General features: G+C 41.1%; 1 protein-coding gene across 1 annotated transcript in view; it reads right to left on the reverse strand.

The window, feature by feature from the left end:
- The window catches only part of LOC126324336 (glutamate receptor ionotropic, kainate 2-like), a 219,385-nt gene that overhangs the window by 96,810 nt on the left and 103,380 nt on the right, over positions 1-19,195 (reverse strand). Inside the window, exons 6-7 of the mRNA XM_049994950.1 lie at positions 16,797-16,938; positions 6,894-7,022 (exon numbers count right to left, since the gene is read on the reverse strand). Of these exons, the coding sequence (XP_049850907.1) occupies positions 6,894-7,022; positions 16,797-16,938 (271 nt within the window). The remainder of the gene's footprint in view (positions 1-6,893; positions 7,023-16,796; positions 16,939-19,195) is intronic.

Here is a 19,195-nt window from a genome sequence, read left to right on the forward strand (position 1 = left end):
GCGTTCAAGATCTGCATTGGTATTTAACTCAATCTATATATAGTAGGGGTCAGTGAAGTGAAGTGGAAGGAAGACAAGGATTTCTGGTCAGATGAGTATCGGGTAATATCAACAGCAGCAGAAAATGGTATAACAGGTGTAGGATTCGTTATGAATAGGAAGGTAGGGCAGAGGGTCTGTTACTATGAACAGTTCAGTGACCGGGTTGTTCTAATCAGAATCGACAGCAGACCAACACCGACAATGATAGTTCAGGTATACATGCCGACGTCGCAAGCTGAAGATGAACTGATAGAGAAAGTGTATGAGGATATTGAAAGGGTAATGCAGTATGTAAAGGGGGACGAAAATCTAATAGTCATGGGCGACTGGAATGCAGTTGTAGGGGAAGGAGTAGAAGAAAAGGTTACAGGAGAATATGTTCTTGGGAGAAGGAATGAAAGAGGAGAAAGACTAATTGAGTTCTGTAACAAGTTTCAGCTAGTAACAGCGAATACCCTGTTCAAGAATCACAAGAATCACAAGAGGAGGAGGTATACTTGGAAAAGGCTGGGAGATACGGGAAGATTTCAATTAGATTACATCATGCTGAGACAGATATTCCGAAATCAGATACTGGAATTTAAGACGTACCTATGAGCAGATATAGACTCAGATCACAATATAGTAGTGATGAATAGTAGGCTGAAGTTCAAGACATTAGCCAGGAAGAATCAATACGCTAAGAAGTGGGATACGGAGTTCTAAGGAATGACGAGATACGTTTGAAGTTCTCTAACGCTATAGATACAGCAATAAGGAATAGCGCAGTAGGCAACACTGTTGAAGAGAATGGACGTCTCTAAAAAGAGCCATCACAGCAGTTGGGAAGGAAAACATAGGTGCAAAGAAGGTAGCTGCGAAGAAACCATGGATAACAGAAGAAATACTTCAGTTAATTGATGAAAGGAGGAAGTACAAACATGTTCCGGGAAAATCAGGAATACAGAAATACAAGTCGCTGAGGAATAAAATAAATAGGAAGTGCAGGGAAGCTAAGACGAAATGGCTGCAGGAAAAATGTGAAGACATCGAAAAAGATATGACTGTCGGAAGGACAGACTCAGCATACAGGAAAGTCAAAACAACCTTTTGTGACATTAAAAGCAACGGTCGTAACATTAAGAGTGCAACGGGAATTCCACTGTTAAATGCAGAGGAGAGAGCATATGGGTAGAAAGAATACATTGAAAGCCTCTATGAGGGTGAAGATTTGTCTGATGTGATAGAAGAAGAAACAGGAGTCGATTTAGAAGAGATAGGGGATCGAGTATTAGAATCGGAATTTAAAAGAGCTTTGGAGGACTTAGGTCAAATAAGGCAGAAGGGATAGATAACATTCCATCAGAATTTCTAAAATCATTAGGGGAAGTGGCAACAAAACGACTATTCACGTTGGTGTGTAGAATATATGAGTCTGGCGACATACCATCTGACTTTCTGAAAAGCATCATCCACACAATTCCGAAGACGGCAAGAGCTGACAAGTGCGAGAATTATCGCACAATCATCTTAACAGCTCATGCATCGAAGCTGCTTACAAGAATAATATACAGAAGAATAGAAAAGAAATCTGAGAATGCGCTAGGTGACGATTAGTTTGGGTTTAGGAAAAGTAAAGGCACGAGAGAGACAATTCTGACGTTATGGCTAATAATGGAAGCAAGGCTAAAGGAAAATCAAGACACGTTCATAGGATTTGTCGACCTGGAAAAAGCGTTCGACAATATAAAATGGTGCAAGCTGTTCAAGATTCTGAAAAAAGTTGGGGTAAGCTATAGGGAGAGACGGGTCATATACAATATGTACAACAACCAAGAGGGAATAAAAAGAATGGAAGATCAAGAACGAAGTGCTCGTATTAAGAAGGGTGTAAGACAAGGCTGTAGCCTTTCGCCACTACTCTTCAATCTGTACATCGAGGAAGCAATGACGGAAATAAAAGAAAGGTTCAGGAGTGGAATTAAAGTACAAGGTGAAAGGATATCAATGATTCGATTCGCTGATGACATTGCTATCCTGAGTGAAAGTGAAGAAGAATTATATGATCTGCTGAACGGAATGAACAGTCTAATGAGTACACAGTATGGTTTGAGAGTAAATCGGAGAAAGACGAAGGTAATGAGAAGTAGTAGAAATGAGAACAGCGAGAAACTTAACATCAGGATTGATGGTCACGAAGTCAATGAAGTTAAGGAATTCTGCTACCTAGGCAGTAAAGTAACCAATGACGGACGGAGCAAGGAGGACATCAAAAACAGACTCGCTATGGCAAAAAAGGCCAAGAGAAGTCTACAAATATCAAATACCGGCCTTAATTTGAGGAAGAAATTTCTGAGGATGTACGTCTGGAGTACAGCATTCTATGGTGGTGAAACATGGACTGTGGGAAAACCGGAACAGAAGAGAATCGAAGCATTTGAGATGTGATGCTTTAGACGAATGTTGAAAATTAGGTGGACTGATAAGGTAAGGAATGAGGAGGTTCTACGCAGAATCGGAGAGGAAACGAATATGTGGAAATCACTGAATTGTAGAAGGGACAAGATGATAGGACATCTGCTAAGACATGAGGGAATGACTTCCATGGTACTAGAGGGAGCTGTAGAGGGCAAAAACTGTAGAGGAAGACAGAGATTGGAATACGTCAAGCAAATAATTGAGGACGAATGTTGCAAGTGCTACTCTGAGATGAAGAGGTTAGCACAGGAAAGGAATTCTTGGAGAGCCGCATCAATCCAGTCAGTAGACTGATGACCAAAAAAAAAATTAACTTCCTTTTGACGACCAGTTTATTAGATGCGGAGCAGAAGCCCAGACTGGAGAAGGACGAGGAAGAAAATCGGCTACTCCCTTTCAATGGAAATATCCCGGCATTAGCCTTTTGTGATTTAGGCAAATCATGAAAAATATGAATATGGGTGCCATAAGAGAATTAAAACCGTCATCCACCAATAAGAAACTGAGTGAAACTAACGGCGTGTAACGATGTAAAAAAAGTTTACTCCTAGGTAGTGAGCTGCATATAATCATTTTGAATGGTGAGGTCAAAGCCGTGGGAATGGACGTTGCTAAGTCCTGTAATCTGGCCTAGCTTTCGAGAGAGCGAAAGGGGTAACGATTGAGTGGTAGTGGAGGTACATCTGTTAATTATGACAAAATGGTAGGAGACAAGAAATGAAGTCTCGTTGATATACTAAGAAGGGTAGATGCGGTATTGGTTAGGCTGAGGAGTTGCGAAGTGTAGGCACGGAAATGGAGTGAAGAAGAACATACTGTTAGAGTGAAAGGGCTCACGTCAGCCTTGTTAAAAAACCGTGCGCATATGACGCAAATTATGTAAATAAAACTGCTGGTTCTGTCTGTGAACGCTGTGTAGAACACTGCTGCCATAGAAAACCTTGTGACGTCAGCTATCACAGAACACTGGTGTAACAACCTCGCATCATTGCCAAAAAACAATATTTTGTGACGTCGGCCCGGCTTCATTACGAGCCCATTACCTCAAGGCACCGTGCAATAGAAAGATTCGATATGCAATTTATTACGTATCATATTGTTTCGACTTCGTTTTTAGTTCTGTCAGGCAGACAGTATGTGTAGCTTGGCCCTCTTCTGAATCGTCAGACAAGCACAGCGAAGTCTGACCTCGCCCAACAATAGACGTATATTGGAATCTATGTAGTCACGCACAGTTTCTCAAAATGTGCGTCTTAAACTCTATGTTGTATGGAGCACTAGTTGTATGAAGCACAGAAAATCCGCAAAAGAAGCTGGAAACATTTGAAAAGCGGTGCTGTAGAAGGTTGCGAATTAGTGGGCTGAATAAGTTCATAATGAAGTAGTACCAAAATGAACAGACTTGGATAGACGCTTCCGAGTGATCCTTATGAAAAAGGGGAACATTTTTGTGGGTCATTTTGTGCATTACTTTCGTTTTATATTAGTGCTCAAGTTCTTGTGGTTCGAACATGCACATTTTAGCAGCAGAGAAGAGTGGAGACAAGATCTCTAAGTCGAAGAAAAAATGGTGGAAGAAGAAGAACGGTTCAAAACTGGGATAAAATTCGGGGTGAAAGGATATAAACGATAAGATTCGCAGATGACATCGTTAACTTCGGTGAAAATGAAGTAGCGTTATAGAAACTGTTGAATGGAATGAACAGTCTGATGAGTACTGAATAAGGATTCAGAGTAAATCGAAAGAAGACGAAAGGAATGAGGGGTAGCAGAAATAAGAACGAGGAGAATCAAAATTGATGTTCACGAAGCAGAGGAAGTTGAGAAAACCTGCTACCTTAGAAGCAAAATAACACAGGATGGACGAAGCAAGGGCATAAAAAGCAGACTAGCAAAGGCTAAAAGGGCCTTCTTGGCCAAGAGAAACTTATTACTGTCAAACATCAGCCTTAACTTGAGGTAAAAATTTCTGTGTATGTACAGTCATGCGCAATAGTATCCGAAAGATCTGAATTGCATTTCGCCTGATTCGCATGCAACCAGCATAACGCAGCTGTCTAGCAGGTCCTCTAATCGCTCCTTGGTACTGTCGTTTGACTATGGAAAATGGTTTCAGCAAGTCACCACTAAAAACACTGTTCTATATCGCACTAACTCAAAATGTAAAGTAATACCACGATACTACAAATATCAGGGAACACCTTCTCACAATGAGACTGTCCATAATTGGCTTGTACTCTCACATTTGTAACAATAAATGACATACCTGTAATGTTACTACTCTCATTATTACGTCAGATGGGTAATGCACGTAGTAAGTTCGTCGTATTCATGATTTCCTCTTCAAATCAACATACCGTACTTATTATTTAACACAAAATGACATTAAAAGTTTAAGTTATTCAAGAGCAGCTAGTTGAGAATATGTATGAACTTCAAATGACACAACGAACCGTCTCGTTCTGCATATGGACTCAAACCCAGGTCATGCAGACCAAGAAAAGATTTCATGACTGACGGAAACTAACAGTCACTCCTGACTAGGCATTCAGAGAGCGATATACCTCGAATTTAGACAGTATCAGTTAGCAAATATCAAATTTAAATTACATAACGTAAACATTTTTAACAACCGGCCGGGGTGGCCGAGCGCTTCTAGGCGTTACAGTCTGGAAGCACGCGACCGCTACGGTCGCAGGTTCGAATCCTGCCTCGGGCATTGATGTGTGTGATGTCCTTAGGTTAGTTAGGTTTAAGTAGTTCTGCGGTCTAGGGGACTGATGACCTCAGCAGTTAAGACCCATAGTGCTCAGAGCCATTTGAACCATTTTTGACGTTTTTGACTCCCAGTGAGATTGAACTTTTTGATAGATCACTGTAAGTTCAAGGATGTTATTCCAATCTGCTGGTGGAGAAAAATTCGGTAGCTGACGTCTTTTTTTTTTTTTTTGCAGTCAACAACGATATGTGTGGGGTTCGATTCCTAGTCAGCGCTGAACTCTTCTTCATATTAATTCTAGTTCAAACATACTGACATGTCACCTCTGGTGTAACAAACCCATGTTTAACCTTCGTTTTCTCTATAAAATATCAGCAATAGGTGTCGGGTTGGAGTCCTGGGAAGGAAAAAATTACTGTTTCGTCTCGTTATTTCAGTTAAAACATCTAGCTACTGCCTAGAAACTCCATGTCACATTTGATTGTGTTTCGATAACAATCCGATTAGGTTCGGGGTTTGAATCCCTGTCCAACACAGAGCTTTACCTCACAGCATATCAAGTAAGTTACTTGTGAAGAAGCAATATTTAACATTTCTAGTAGTTCATTAACAGGGACAATAGATGCTGGGTAAGAATTCGCGTCAGTTAAAAATGTTTACGTTATGTAATTTAAAGTTATTTGCTAACTGATACTGTCTAAAATCGAGGTATATCACTCCCTGCATGCCTAGTCAGGAATGTTTGTTAGTTTCTGTCAGTCACGAAATCTTTGCTTAATATGCATGACCTGGATTTGAATCCATATGCAGAACGAGACGGTTCGTCGTGTCATTTGAAGTTCATACATATTCTCAACTAGCTGCTGGAGAGTAACTTATTTTTTAATGGCATTTTGTGTTAAATAATAAGTACGGTATGTTACTTTGAAGGGGAAATCATGAATATGACGAAATTACTACGTGCATTACCTATCTGACCTAATAATGAGAGTGGTAACATTTCAGGTATGTCATTTATTGTAACAAAAGTGAGCTTACAAGCCTTAAGGACAGTCTCATCTGTGATAAGGTATTCCCTGTTATTTGTAGTATCATGGTATAACTTTACATTTTGAGTTATTGCGATACAGAGCAGTGTTTTCTAGTGGTGACTTGTTGGAACAATTTTCCATAGTAAAACGACTGCACCGAGGAGCGAGTAGAGGACCTGCTAGACAGCTGCGTTGTGTGGGTTGCATGCGAATCAGGTGAAATGTAATTCAGGTCGTTCGGATACTTTTGAGCACGACTGTACGTCTGGAGCACAGAACTGTACGACAGTGAAATATAGACCATGGGAAAACCGGAACACAAGAGAGTAGAAGCATTTGAGATGTGGTGCTACAGAAGAAAGTTGAAAATTAGATGCACAAATAAAATAAGGAATGAGGAGGTACTTTACAGAATAGACGAATAAAGACATTTGGAAAACATTGACAAGAAGAAGGAATAGGATGATAGGAAATAACCTCCATGGTACTAGAAAGAGCTGCAGAGGCTAAACTTTGTAGAGGAAGACAGAGACTGAGATACATCCAACAAATAACTGAGGACTTAGGGTGCAAGTACTACTGTGACATGAAGAGGTTAGCGCGGGAAGAGTGCAACATGAAGGGGAGTGTTAGCAGCAGCTTACCATGCGGCTGGAGCGCAGCTCTGCTGGAGAGTCGTGTAGCAGTTGCTCCCGCTGGACCATCCTGAGCAGCGTGAAGTTGGCGCCGGCGCCGCTGCCGCGTAAGTGCGACAGGTCCAGAGTCAGGGCGTCCTGCAATGGTACACGAGGCGTCACATCGACAATTCGACGTTGTTCATGATCTACATACGATTTGGGAGAAAATCTAAGCAGCCCTCTTAGACTGTTTGCAGATGATCGTGCTGTAAAGGAGTCAGGTGATCGAAACGAATTGCAAAATGATTTAGACAAGATAGCTGTATGGTATAAATTTGGCAATGCACTCTAAAAATTAAAAGTGTGAAGTCATCCACGATTCGTTAAATTTCAGTTACACGATAAATCACACAAATCTGAAGGGTGTAAACTCAGCTAAATACTTAGAGATTATAATTGCGAATAACTTAAATTGGCCGATCACATAGATAATGTTGTAGGGAAAGTAAACCTTGTTATTTCCTCGACACTAAATGATTGGGAAAATGCGGTGTATCAGGTTTACATGTGTCAGATTCGTAAATTATTATTTGATGTGGGTGGTGCGAGCTTTGTTCTGTGGTATTCTGGAAGTAGTCACAACGTGATTCGGAGTCCTGTCTGGGTGAGAAACCACGTCCCCTCTTGTGTTTTTAGGACTTATACATAATTCTTTAAAAGTGCCTGGGCTTCTCTGTTAGAGCTTTTGAAGCCCACGTTCACGACTGTTTCTGTCTATTTCTCACTGGGTGTTGTGATGTCTTCATCATTATTTCATCCCCATCCGGCGCGCAGGTCGCCCAGTGTGGCGTCGAATGTAATAAGACCTGCACCAAGGCGGCCGGACCTGCCCCGGCCAATGACGCCACTCATTTCCATTCATTTCCAAGATGAGGTTATCCTAAAAGTAACTGGCTTCGATCAAGAAAAAACATCATGAATACAGCCATGGAACTGCACACATCTCAGGTCAACCTATAGGACTCACGAGAACGATTCTTAGACAGAGGCTAGTCCTCCACATGACCAGAACTTGCTCTGCATCAGAAAGAAACCCCTTACCTTTGATCAATCGCGCAGTATATGGACAATGTTTAACAGAATACGCGCTGATAAAGGCAGATGCATAGACTCTGTTTCTAGATGGGGTAATAAAATTCCAAATTGTGACTGTGGAGCAGCCAGGCAAACTGTTCGTCATATAATTACAGAATGTCCCAACTGGGTCTATCGTGATACTTCTATTTCCTGGTAGCACCGAATGATGCAACTGGTTATGTTAATTTTGTAAATTACCTGTAATATTGTTTGCATTCTATTTATCACTGTGCTTATAAATCCATACGATAAATGAATAGACAAATCCGTTCCATATTGCCACTGTTTTGTGTATGCATTTGTTACAAAGTCTGTTCCAGCATTCAGATACAGAAATGAGAAAACGAAGGTGAGCACAGCTTGTATTCAACCTTTCATATTTGCAGCGTAATCTCAGTCTCTCGTAGACCGTTCAAGGTTCTCACTCCTAGCTGTTACACGAAGAATAGTAATTTCAGCGATTAATAAATGGTCTGTGAATACTCACAGTGTTTAACAGTTTTGAATGCTCGCTAAATACTATGAAAATCATTACATTTCTACTTAGGAAGTTCACAGATAAGACTAGCAGCACACCAAGCGGAAATTTTACCCTCGAAAAGGAAGTATTGACTCCCACAGGAAAAGGCCGAAATTTCCACGAACGGAAACCTTTCCTGATAAATAACGAACTCCAAAAAATCGCTATTACTTAGACATAACAAAACTGTAAACCGCTCTGGGCTATATCATCTATCATCAAAAGAGCTGACCACCAACTACAGCCCTACAACCGCGTGGCGCAATCGCGTGGCCGACACACGCCGGCGGTGTGCGATTGAGAGCGCGGATACGCTTCGTGAACGTCGGCGGAAGTTGTCGAAAATTACCTATGCTAATAACAAGCGTTGACTCAAGTACAAGGCCACGCAGCTGTCACAACTGTGTGAGGGCTTGTCCGTAGCCACGCCTGCACTCACTTACATACAGGTTGCGAATTTGCAGTGTGCACATGTACAATGTACTTCACCTAGCACCGGACTTGAGGGAAATTTATGCGAATGATGATTAACGGTTAGAGGTATGTAGTACTGGCCATTAAAATTGCTACACCAAGAAGAAATGAAGATGATAAATGGGTATTCATTAGACAAATAAATTATACTAGAACTGACATGTGATTACATTTCCACGAAATCTGGGTGCATAGATCCTAGAAATCAGTACCCCGAACAACCACCTCTGGCGGTAATAACGGCCTTGATACGCCTATGCATTGAGTGAAACAGTGCTTGGATGGCGTGTACAGGTACTAGTGCCCATGCAGCTTCAACACCACACCACAGTTCTTCAAAAGTAGTGACTGGCGTATTGTGACGAGCCAGTTGCTCGACCACCATTTACCAGACGTTTTCAGTTGGTGAAATCTCTGGAGAATGTGCTAGCGAGGGCAGCAGTCGCACATATTCTGTATCCAGAAAGGCCCGCACATGACCTGCAACATGCGGTCGTGCATTATCCAGCTGAAACGTAGGGTTTCGCCGGAATCGAATGAAGGGTAGAGCGACAGGTCGTAACACATCTGAAATGTAACGTCCACTGTTAAAATCTTTTTAATTTGTTTCTTGGTTGGTTCATTGATTCGGGGGAGTGTACCAAACAGCGATGTCATCGCTCTCATTCGATTAGGGATATAAGTCGACCGTGCCCTTTCAAGGGAACCATCCCTGCATTTGCCTGAAGGGGCTTAGGGAAATCACGGAAGGCCGGACGCATGTTTGAAAGGTCGTCCTCCCGAATGCGAGTCCAGTGTGCTGACCACTGCGCTACCTCACTCGATTTTAATTTGTTCGGTTCAAAATATTTCTAAATCTCAGTGCGATTTTAGATGTTGACGGAAAACAAGCACTAATTCATCAGTTATTATTTTACAAAAATATACGGTTCCACAAATGAAACAATATCTTTCAATAAGATTCAATATTCTGTTCTCACAGCCGGCCGGAGTTGCCGAGCGGTTCAAGTCGCTACAGTCTGGAGCCGCGCGACCGCTACGGTCGCAGTTTCGAATCCTGCTTCGGGCATGGATGTGTGTGATGTGCTTAGGTTCGTTAGGTTTAAGTAATTCTAGGTTCTAGGGGACTGATGACCTCAGAAGTTAAGTCCCAGAGTGCTCAGAGCCATTTGAACCATTCTGTTATCACATTAATTTTCCTTGCACTGCGGTAACACTTGGGGAATCTCAGGTACAAAGCACACACCTTCTCCATAGAAAACATAGAAAATCGACAGCTAAAAAGAAACTCTAATCCTAAATGCATCTGAACGTCTGCCGGGGTCATTAGTGTCGTAGTTATGTAGACTGGAGAGTCTACGTTTGCATACCCGCGTGGCGAGGGCACCCGCATGTTGTCCGTCACTCTGTGCGTCAGCTCCATGTCATACCGAGTGAGTGAACTCACAGCAAGCGATGTAGACAGACGCGTATTCGCCACGCTCATGCAGTGCTCTACCACCAGCCTTCCTCAACCGCGCGTGAATAGCCTCACCCAGCACCAAAAAGCGCGAAAGATGTTGTCTCTGATTGTCCAAATACCACCAACCAGCTTTCTATTTTTGCAATGAAATGCATACCATTAACTGCTTACAGGCGTTGATAAATAACAACGGGGACAGTTGCAAATTTTGTGCCCCGACCGGAACTCAAAACCGGGATCTCCCCTTTACATGGCAGACGCTCTGTCCGACTGAGCCATCGAGGACACGGAGGATAACGCGACTGCACGCACTTATCTCTGGCACGCTTCCCACGAGACCCACATTTCCAGCTTACTGTCCACACACTACATTTGTAGTGCCCCTACCCACTATACTCATTACACGCAGCAGTCAATGTACCGATTGCCGTAAGAGTTTAAGCAATGTGAGTGCATACGCACTGAAGAAGATCATTGGCCAGTAAGCCCTATTTTTACGAAGATGGTATCTGTTCTTTCGGACATGTCCGAAAGAACAGATACCATCTTCATATAGCTTTCTATTTTGGTTCATATAACCCGACATTCTCTCTCCTTAGACGAGGGGTCATCAAACTACGGCTCGCAGGCAAAACCGGCCCGCGAACATCATCAATCCGGCTCACGGTGACACGCCAGACACGCAAGGTATGCGATCTGACGCACTTTTTTTTTTTTTTAATACAGTCGATCTTTGCCTATCGAGCGCTTCCCATAAAGGGTTATTCGAGAAACGAGTAGAAGAAAATGAAAACACTGACTCGCTTAACGAATCATGTTTTGCATAGTCTGTTAAGTGTTATTTTTCTCAGTCTTTAATAACCATCTCAAACCTACTTTCTCGTCTGGATCTGTTTCTTTGGCCACCATAAATAAACACTACGTCACGCGTCCTCCTATAAACTACCGCTCTGTAAAGTGGAAAGCCCGTAAATGATACATTCAGTCAGCAGAACTGATCGCAAAGCGCTTCGAGCCGCAATTATCGCCACCCGTACCGCCCGCGACGGCGCCGCACATTCTCTGCAATGATGTTGCAAGAGGATTTTCTTCGCCGGCGTCTGGCAACCCTTTCCCTTGCAGTATCTGTTTATGAATTCCAATTCTGTTTCGTCGTCGGTAACAGACGCGTATTCACTACGGATACCCATAAAGCAATAGATATGCACGCCAAGATTCGATTTAACGATAATACCATGTATCTTCCACTAAATTTTGATACATGGGCATAAACAAACATCTTCAGACAACTTTGTCCTAAAACAGGATTTACTCTCCTAAAAATAAAAGATTACATTACTATATCGTAAACCTGTTTTCCTATTGTCTCGGTATGGAACGATTTTACTTATTCTAAATGGATTCCTACAGAAAAAGTGTTTCACTTAACGACAGTTAATTACGAGGAAGATTCAGGGATGAATCACGCTCATTAACCGAAGTGACACTGGACTGTGTAAAATTTACAACACAAATAAATCATACAGAATACGTACAATAACCAGTTGCTTTTATTATAAGATCAATTAAGATACACATTAACAGACATACACATAATGTAACTGGATATTTCAACTCTAATTTATTATTCGAGATTTCCTTAAAATATACCTTACTTCAGTGAGACACATAGCCTACTTACATAATGAAACTAAGCACCGTAATAATGATTAGTGAGATTTATTTAGCTATAATTTCCCACTCAACAACTATATGAAGTTCTGGATTAAGTTTACTGACCGAAATTATCAGTAGTGACTTCAAATGATAACCAGTTACTTTGGATCGGTAAATATTTTTTTGTACTTCATTTTGGAGAATGTTTTTCTCACACAGATAAGTAGTGCCGAAAGTGGAGAAGAAAGCAAGAGTAAATTTAAACAACTGATCCAAATGTGTAAGAGGAATTTAAATATTTATCTTTATAAAAATCACTACCTTGTAAATCGGCCATTTGCATTTGACATTCTCAGGCAACAATGAACATATCGGTGTTAAAAGGATTTTGAAAAATCTTGATATCTTTTGTAGTTGCATCAAAATCTGAATAATGATTTATTTTCGAGAGTACTCAAAGTTTCTGTTGAGAAATCTGTCAGAAATGGATTCTCTGATTGTTTACTGAATGTTCGGCACGTATGAAAATCAGTGAAACATTTTTTGTTCAAATGAGACTGAAAAATACTCTCTTTGTGGAAGTTTCAGTACAAGTGCACAAATCAGTAAGTCGCTGGTTTTCTTTTTGTAATTATAAATTAAGGTTGTTATTACACACATCAAAAAAAAAGTTTTGCATCACCTCCGTTCCGAGAGTACCGGAATATGTACAGAAAATTGGAATAGGGATCAACATAAACATCATTTCCGCCCCTTTTATTTGTCATGAAAACCACACATTGCATGTTGTACCATCATACAGCGAGACCTTCAGAAGTTGTGGTGCAGACTACTGTACACGCTGGTACCTCTAATACCGATCAGCACGTCCTCTTTCATTGATGCATGCTTGTATACGTCGTTCCATACTATGCACAAGTTCATCAAGGCACTGTTGGTCTAGTTTGTCCCACTCCTCAACGGCTTTTCGGTGTAGATCTCTCAGGAGTGATTGGTGAGTCATACAGTCCATAAACAGCCCTTTTCAATCTATCCCAGGCATGTTCTACATCTACAATTACATACATACTCCGCAATCCACCATACGGAGCGTTAGTGGAGGGTACCTCGTACCACAACTAGCATCTTCCCTCCCTGTTCCACTCCCAAACAGAGCGAGGGAAAAATGACTGCATATATGCCTCTGTACGAGCCCTAATCTCTCTTATCTTATTTTTGTGGTCTTACCACAAAATATAAGTTGGCGGCAGTAAAATTGTACTGCAGTCAGCCTCAAATGCTGATTCTCTAAATTTCCTCAGTAGCGATTCACGAACAGAACGCCTCCTTTCCTCTAGAGACTACCAGCCGAGATCCTGAAGCATTTCCGTAACACTCGCATGATGATCAAACCTACCAGTAACAAATCCAGTCTCTGAATTGCTTCTATGTCCTCCCTCAGTCCGACGTGATAGGGATCCCACATGCTCGAGCAGTACTCAAGAATAGGCCGAATTAGTGTTTCATAAACGATCTCCTTTACAGATGCACCACATCTTCCCAAAATTCTACCAATGAACAGAAGACGACTTCGATAGGTTCATGTCTGGAGAACATGCTGACCACTCTACTCGAGCGATGTCGTTATCCTGAAGGAAGTCATTCACAAGATGTGCACGACGTGGGCGCGAATTATCGTCCATGAAGACTAATGCCTCGCCAATATTCTGCCGATATGGTTGCACTATCGGTCGGAGGATGGCATTCACGTACAGCCGTTACGGCGCCTTCCATGACCACCAGTGGCGTATGTCGGCCCCGCATAATGCCACCCCAAAACAGCAGGGAACCTCCACCTTGCTGCACTCGCTGGACAGTGTATCTAAGGCGTTCAGCCTGACCGGGTTGCCTCCAAACACGTCTCTGACGATTGTCTGATTGAAAGCATATTCGACACTCATCGGTGAAAAGAACGTGATGCCAATCCTGAGCGGTCCATTGGGCATGTTGTTGGGCCCATGTGTATCGCGCTCCATGGTGTCGTGGTTGCAAACTGCAACCTCGCCATGGACGTCCGGAGTGAAGTTGCGTATCATGCAGCCTATTGCGCACAGTTTGAGTAACCTGACGTGCTGTGGCTGCACAAAAAGCCTTATTCAACATGGTGGTGTTGCTGTCAATGTTCCTCCGAGCCATAATCCATAGGTAGCATTTATCCACTGCAACAGTATCTCTTGGCCGGCCTGGGCGAGGCATGTCATCGCCAGTTCCGGTCTCTCTGTATCTCATCCATGTCCGAACAACATCGCTTCGGTTCACTCCGAGACGTCTGGACATTTTCCTTGTTGAGAGCCCTTCCTGGCACAAAGTAACAATGCGCAGACGATCGAACCGCGGTATTGAACGTCTAGGCATGGTTGAACTACAGACAACACGAGCCGTGTACCTCCTTTCTGGTGGAATGACTGGAACTGATCGGCTGTCGGACCCCCTCCGTCTAATAGGCGCTGCTCATGCATGATTGTTTACATCTTTGGGCGGGTTTAGTGACATCTCTCAACAGTCAAAGGGACTGTGTCTGTGATACAATATCCACGTTCAACGTCTGTCTGCAGGAGTTCTGGGAACCCGGGTGATGCAAAACTTTTTTGGTGTGTGTAGTATTAAGAGCAAGGTTTATGAGTACTGAATTGCATCGGATTCGTCTCAAAGGCAATTTTAATTGAATTAAATACTCACTGTTAAACAGAATTAATCTTCCAGAATGAGATTTTCACTCTGCAGCTGAGTGTGCGCTTATATGAAACTTCATGGCAAATTAAAACTGTATGTCGGACCGAGAATCGAACGGACATCTGTCCGCGAAACGCAAGGTCCCGCGTTCGAGTCACGGTCCAGCACACAGTTTTAATCTGCCAGAAAGATTCAGATGTAATCTTCGCTAAGGAACTGTAGTCACAAAACACACTAATGCCACTATATTCTGCTTTTCAGATCGCACATGTAGAATAATCGCACAGGAATTGAAATTACCGATTCCCTCTTATAAGTGCAGCACTGATACTATCTTTAAAGAAAGAGTTTGTTTTACACTTACCATTACTGCTTCACACAGCATATAGCGACACAGTTGTTACTGTTTCTGATGCCTTGTTGTCAATAGTGTAATCGTGAAGTACTGAATTTCTACTTATTAATGTATCTTGTCACCACTAAATGTTTGATGGCAGTAGCTTGACAGCTATATTGTATCCTTGCGCTGTAAAGTGATACACACTGCGAAACCCCACCCAATCTATTTAAGAAGGTTTTGATGGCTATGATCAGAATCATAAATCTTTAATGATACTCGTACATTATGATAAGCAACCTGCTCTTGTATAAATAACATCTGTTCTTTTCCTACCCGAGCTTGTCGGTATGCTGCAGCACATGGAACTGTTCTGTCATTCTATTTGTTTACATACAAAAATGTTTCTGTTCCATTGTATCCTACAATATGCACAAGGCCAACTTGCTTAAACAATAAAAGACTCGAAATTGTGTTAATATACGTGTATCTTTGGATGATGATGTTGCAAATTATTTCTGATTATTTTGCATGGGTAAGCACAAGTTCCTTACAGCATCTAAATTCTTTTTAAGATCCTTATTCATAATTAACAATGCTAAAAATTTATATTACCTCAGTAACTGTTAATTATCTTGCATTTCGTGCTATTTTATAGTTATCATAGTGGTGTCGATGCCTGTAAAATGTTTTTGACCATTTTTTGGAATCATTTTTTGACTGCGTCGCCATATTGTGCCATAAGTTATATTAATTAATATATGGACCTGTGATATTTTGTAAAAATATCCGGGGGCTACGCTGGATAATAAATTATTGCGATGAGGACTCCTGGGTAAGCTAGTTAGGTAATAAATTACACCAGTAAAGATAATGGTGACATAAATAGAGCAATGGTCATTGTCGCCAATAAATTACAGCGGTGACTATAAGGGTTACGTAAATATCGAGATAAGTATAATTAGTTAGGTAATAAATTAAATGTTAAATAAATTATTAGGATAATATCCAGGATTCTAAACTAGGTCTTAAATAAACACAGAATAAGATACCATGCTGACTACTGTGCGACGGGATGGCTAGAGGAAGGCGGGTTGGATGACATGTGCGATTTGTTTATATAAAAGTTGTAAATCATGCTGGTTGAGAACTATCTCAAAGTCTATATCCCCATTGAGCACATTTGTAATGCCTCATTTCTGATACTTTTTGTCCAATATCTGCTTGTACACACACTGTCAAGTGCTACTCGCATCAGTGCAATAAAAGAGGCTATCGAGATTAATGAAATAATTTAGTCAGTAAAACAGAGAATTGATTTTTAAAAAATGTGAACTTTGGCGCTCCAGTACTGTCAGAACCATAGAAGTCGGATGCAAGGAACAGTACGTCATTGTTCTGGGTCGAGAAAAATTACTGGTTAAATAGAAAGATGATGCATGGATTCTAGTATTCGCAAACAGTTGATAAAAGTCCAGACCGCGAGCAACTGAGATCTGCAATAGCCACAAATGAGGAAGAGAACTGGAGAAACTACTGTATCACAGTTCAATAATCGTAAAATCAGTTAGGCGGAATTGTAAATCTGGATATTACTTCAAGAACCTGTTGCAACGTCCTGAACATGCCTACCAGTGAGGTGATGAAGAAAGATTGGTAGAGGCCCATGAGGTTGACTTCATTGGCCTGCCACAGCACCTCTGGGATCAGCTCCACGTCCACATCCAACACCAGACGAGTCTCTCCCGCTTGCCGAATCTCCTTCAACAAAGACCTGCAAGTGAAAGCACACAGTAGAAGAAGTATTTATATGTCTTCCCATCATTTCATGAAACTGAATAGGATTTAACGATTTATGCAGATACATAAAGTCAAACTCCAAACACAATTGCACTACATTTATACAATATTATTATTGTAATTTCAACTTAAGAGAAACAAAGATATATTTGCATGTCATCTCGTTCACACTGCTTAACTCTCATCACATTACTCCCTACAGTACTCACACCATGTCGCTGACTCTACTTCACTCAACAACACACTCACTTCAATCCACTCACTTCGCTCACTCTACATCACTAACTCCCCTTCCCTTACTCTGCTTCACTCATTCCGCTATATTCACTTCCCATCAGTCAAAAATTCATTCACACCGCATCAGTCACAAATTCATTCACACTACATCAGCTGCTCCAGTTTTGTCACTCTACTTTATTTACTCTACTTCATTCACTCTACTTCACCTGCCCTACTTCACTCAGTTCACCACCCTCATTCCATTCTGGTTATTTTACTTAGCTCACTCTACTTCCTTCACACAGATTCACTCCCTCTACTTCATTCATTCCACTCCAATGTACTCACACTCAGTTACTCTACTTCACTCACTCATTTACACTCCCTGTACTGCATTCACTCTATTTCATGCACTCTACTTCATGCACTCTACTTCATTCACTCTACTTCATTCATTCTGCGTCAATCATTCCACTTTAATCATTCCACTTCACACACGCCACTTCACACATTACACTTCACGAACTCCACTTCACACATTCCGCTACTTCATGCACTCTACTTCATGCACTCTACTTCATGCACTCTACTTCATTCACTCTACTTCATTCATTCTGCTTCAATCATTCCACTTCAATCATTCCACTTCCCACACTCCATTTCACACATTACACTTCACAAACTCCACTTCACACATTCCGCTTTTTCCCTTGAAGAGCTTGCACTAGTAGCATGACGTGTTTATGAGAGAAACTGAAATTAAGAGCAAAATTACCACCAGGAAAATTAATATGCAAAACAGCATTTACAGTCCTTCTGTGTGATTATCAAATTTGACAAAGGTATTTCTGTTTTGAAAATGTCCCTCTCTAATAGTAGGTATTTAAATAAGTTTTTGTACCATATTGATAAGCAAAGATAAGGTCTATATTTTTATTTATTTTTAAGTGGTCGTTTTTTCTGTGGGATTTTTATTTAGTGACGTTCCTTGTTATACACATGGTGTTCTTTTTTGGAATTGTGATGTCTGTTGGGAAAAGTTATCCATGTTTTATATTTTTGTTTCTTTTATATTCAGTCACACAATGAGATTCACAATCACAGAAACTGTGACTGCATCTAAAAGAAATAAAAATGAATGTACTTTTGGCATCGATTCCAGTTAATATGAATAGTTTCACCTCAAAATATAAATAACCCTCATTTTGTGTATTGAATTTTATGTGTGTAATTTTTCAAAGATACATAGCGAGAGTACAGTTAATTTAACAGTTTCTCTGAATTAGTCTGTGCAGAAACTTCTTAGGGGCTTCAGATAGCCTTCCTCGTTATCTTCAATAAACTTTGCACATATCTATTGGCTACATTTTTCCGTATTATACTCCAGTAAGGCAAACATGGATAGATTAGGCTGTAGTAAGTCAATAAAAGTGTATCTGCATTTACTGACACAGGTATATCTACCTTTATGAATAGGTTATGTGAAGAAAACGGTCTACTGACATATAGTCAACACAGATTTAGAAAATATTGTTCCTGTGAAACACAACTAGCTCGTTATTCGCACGAAGTAACGACTGCTATAGACAGGGTGTCACAAATTGTTTCCATACCTCTAGATTTCTGGAAGGCTTTTGACACCGTTCCTCACAAGACACTTCCAATTAAACTGCATTCTATGGAGTATCGTCTCAGAAGTTTGACTGGATTCGCGATTTCCTGTCAGGAAAGTCACAGTTCGTAGTAACTGACAGGAAGTCATCGAGTAAAACACAACTGATAACTTTCCTGTCCTAGGGAAGTATTATAAGCCCTTTGCTGTTCCTAGTCTATATAAACGATTTAGGTGACAATCTGAGTAGCTCCCTTAGATTGCCTGCAGATGATGCTTTCATTTACTGTCTGGTAAAGTCATTACAAGATCAAAACCCATTGTAAAGTGACTTAGACACAATGTCTGTATAATTCGAAAAGTGGCAGTTGACTCGAAATGACGAACTATGTCAGGTCAT

This window comes from Schistocerca gregaria, chromosome 2 (assembly GCF_023897955.1).
Source record: "Schistocerca gregaria isolate iqSchGreg1 chromosome 2, iqSchGreg1.2, whole genome shotgun sequence".
Classification (NCBI taxonomy): Eukaryota; Metazoa; Arthropoda; class Insecta; order Orthoptera; family Acrididae; genus Schistocerca; species Schistocerca gregaria.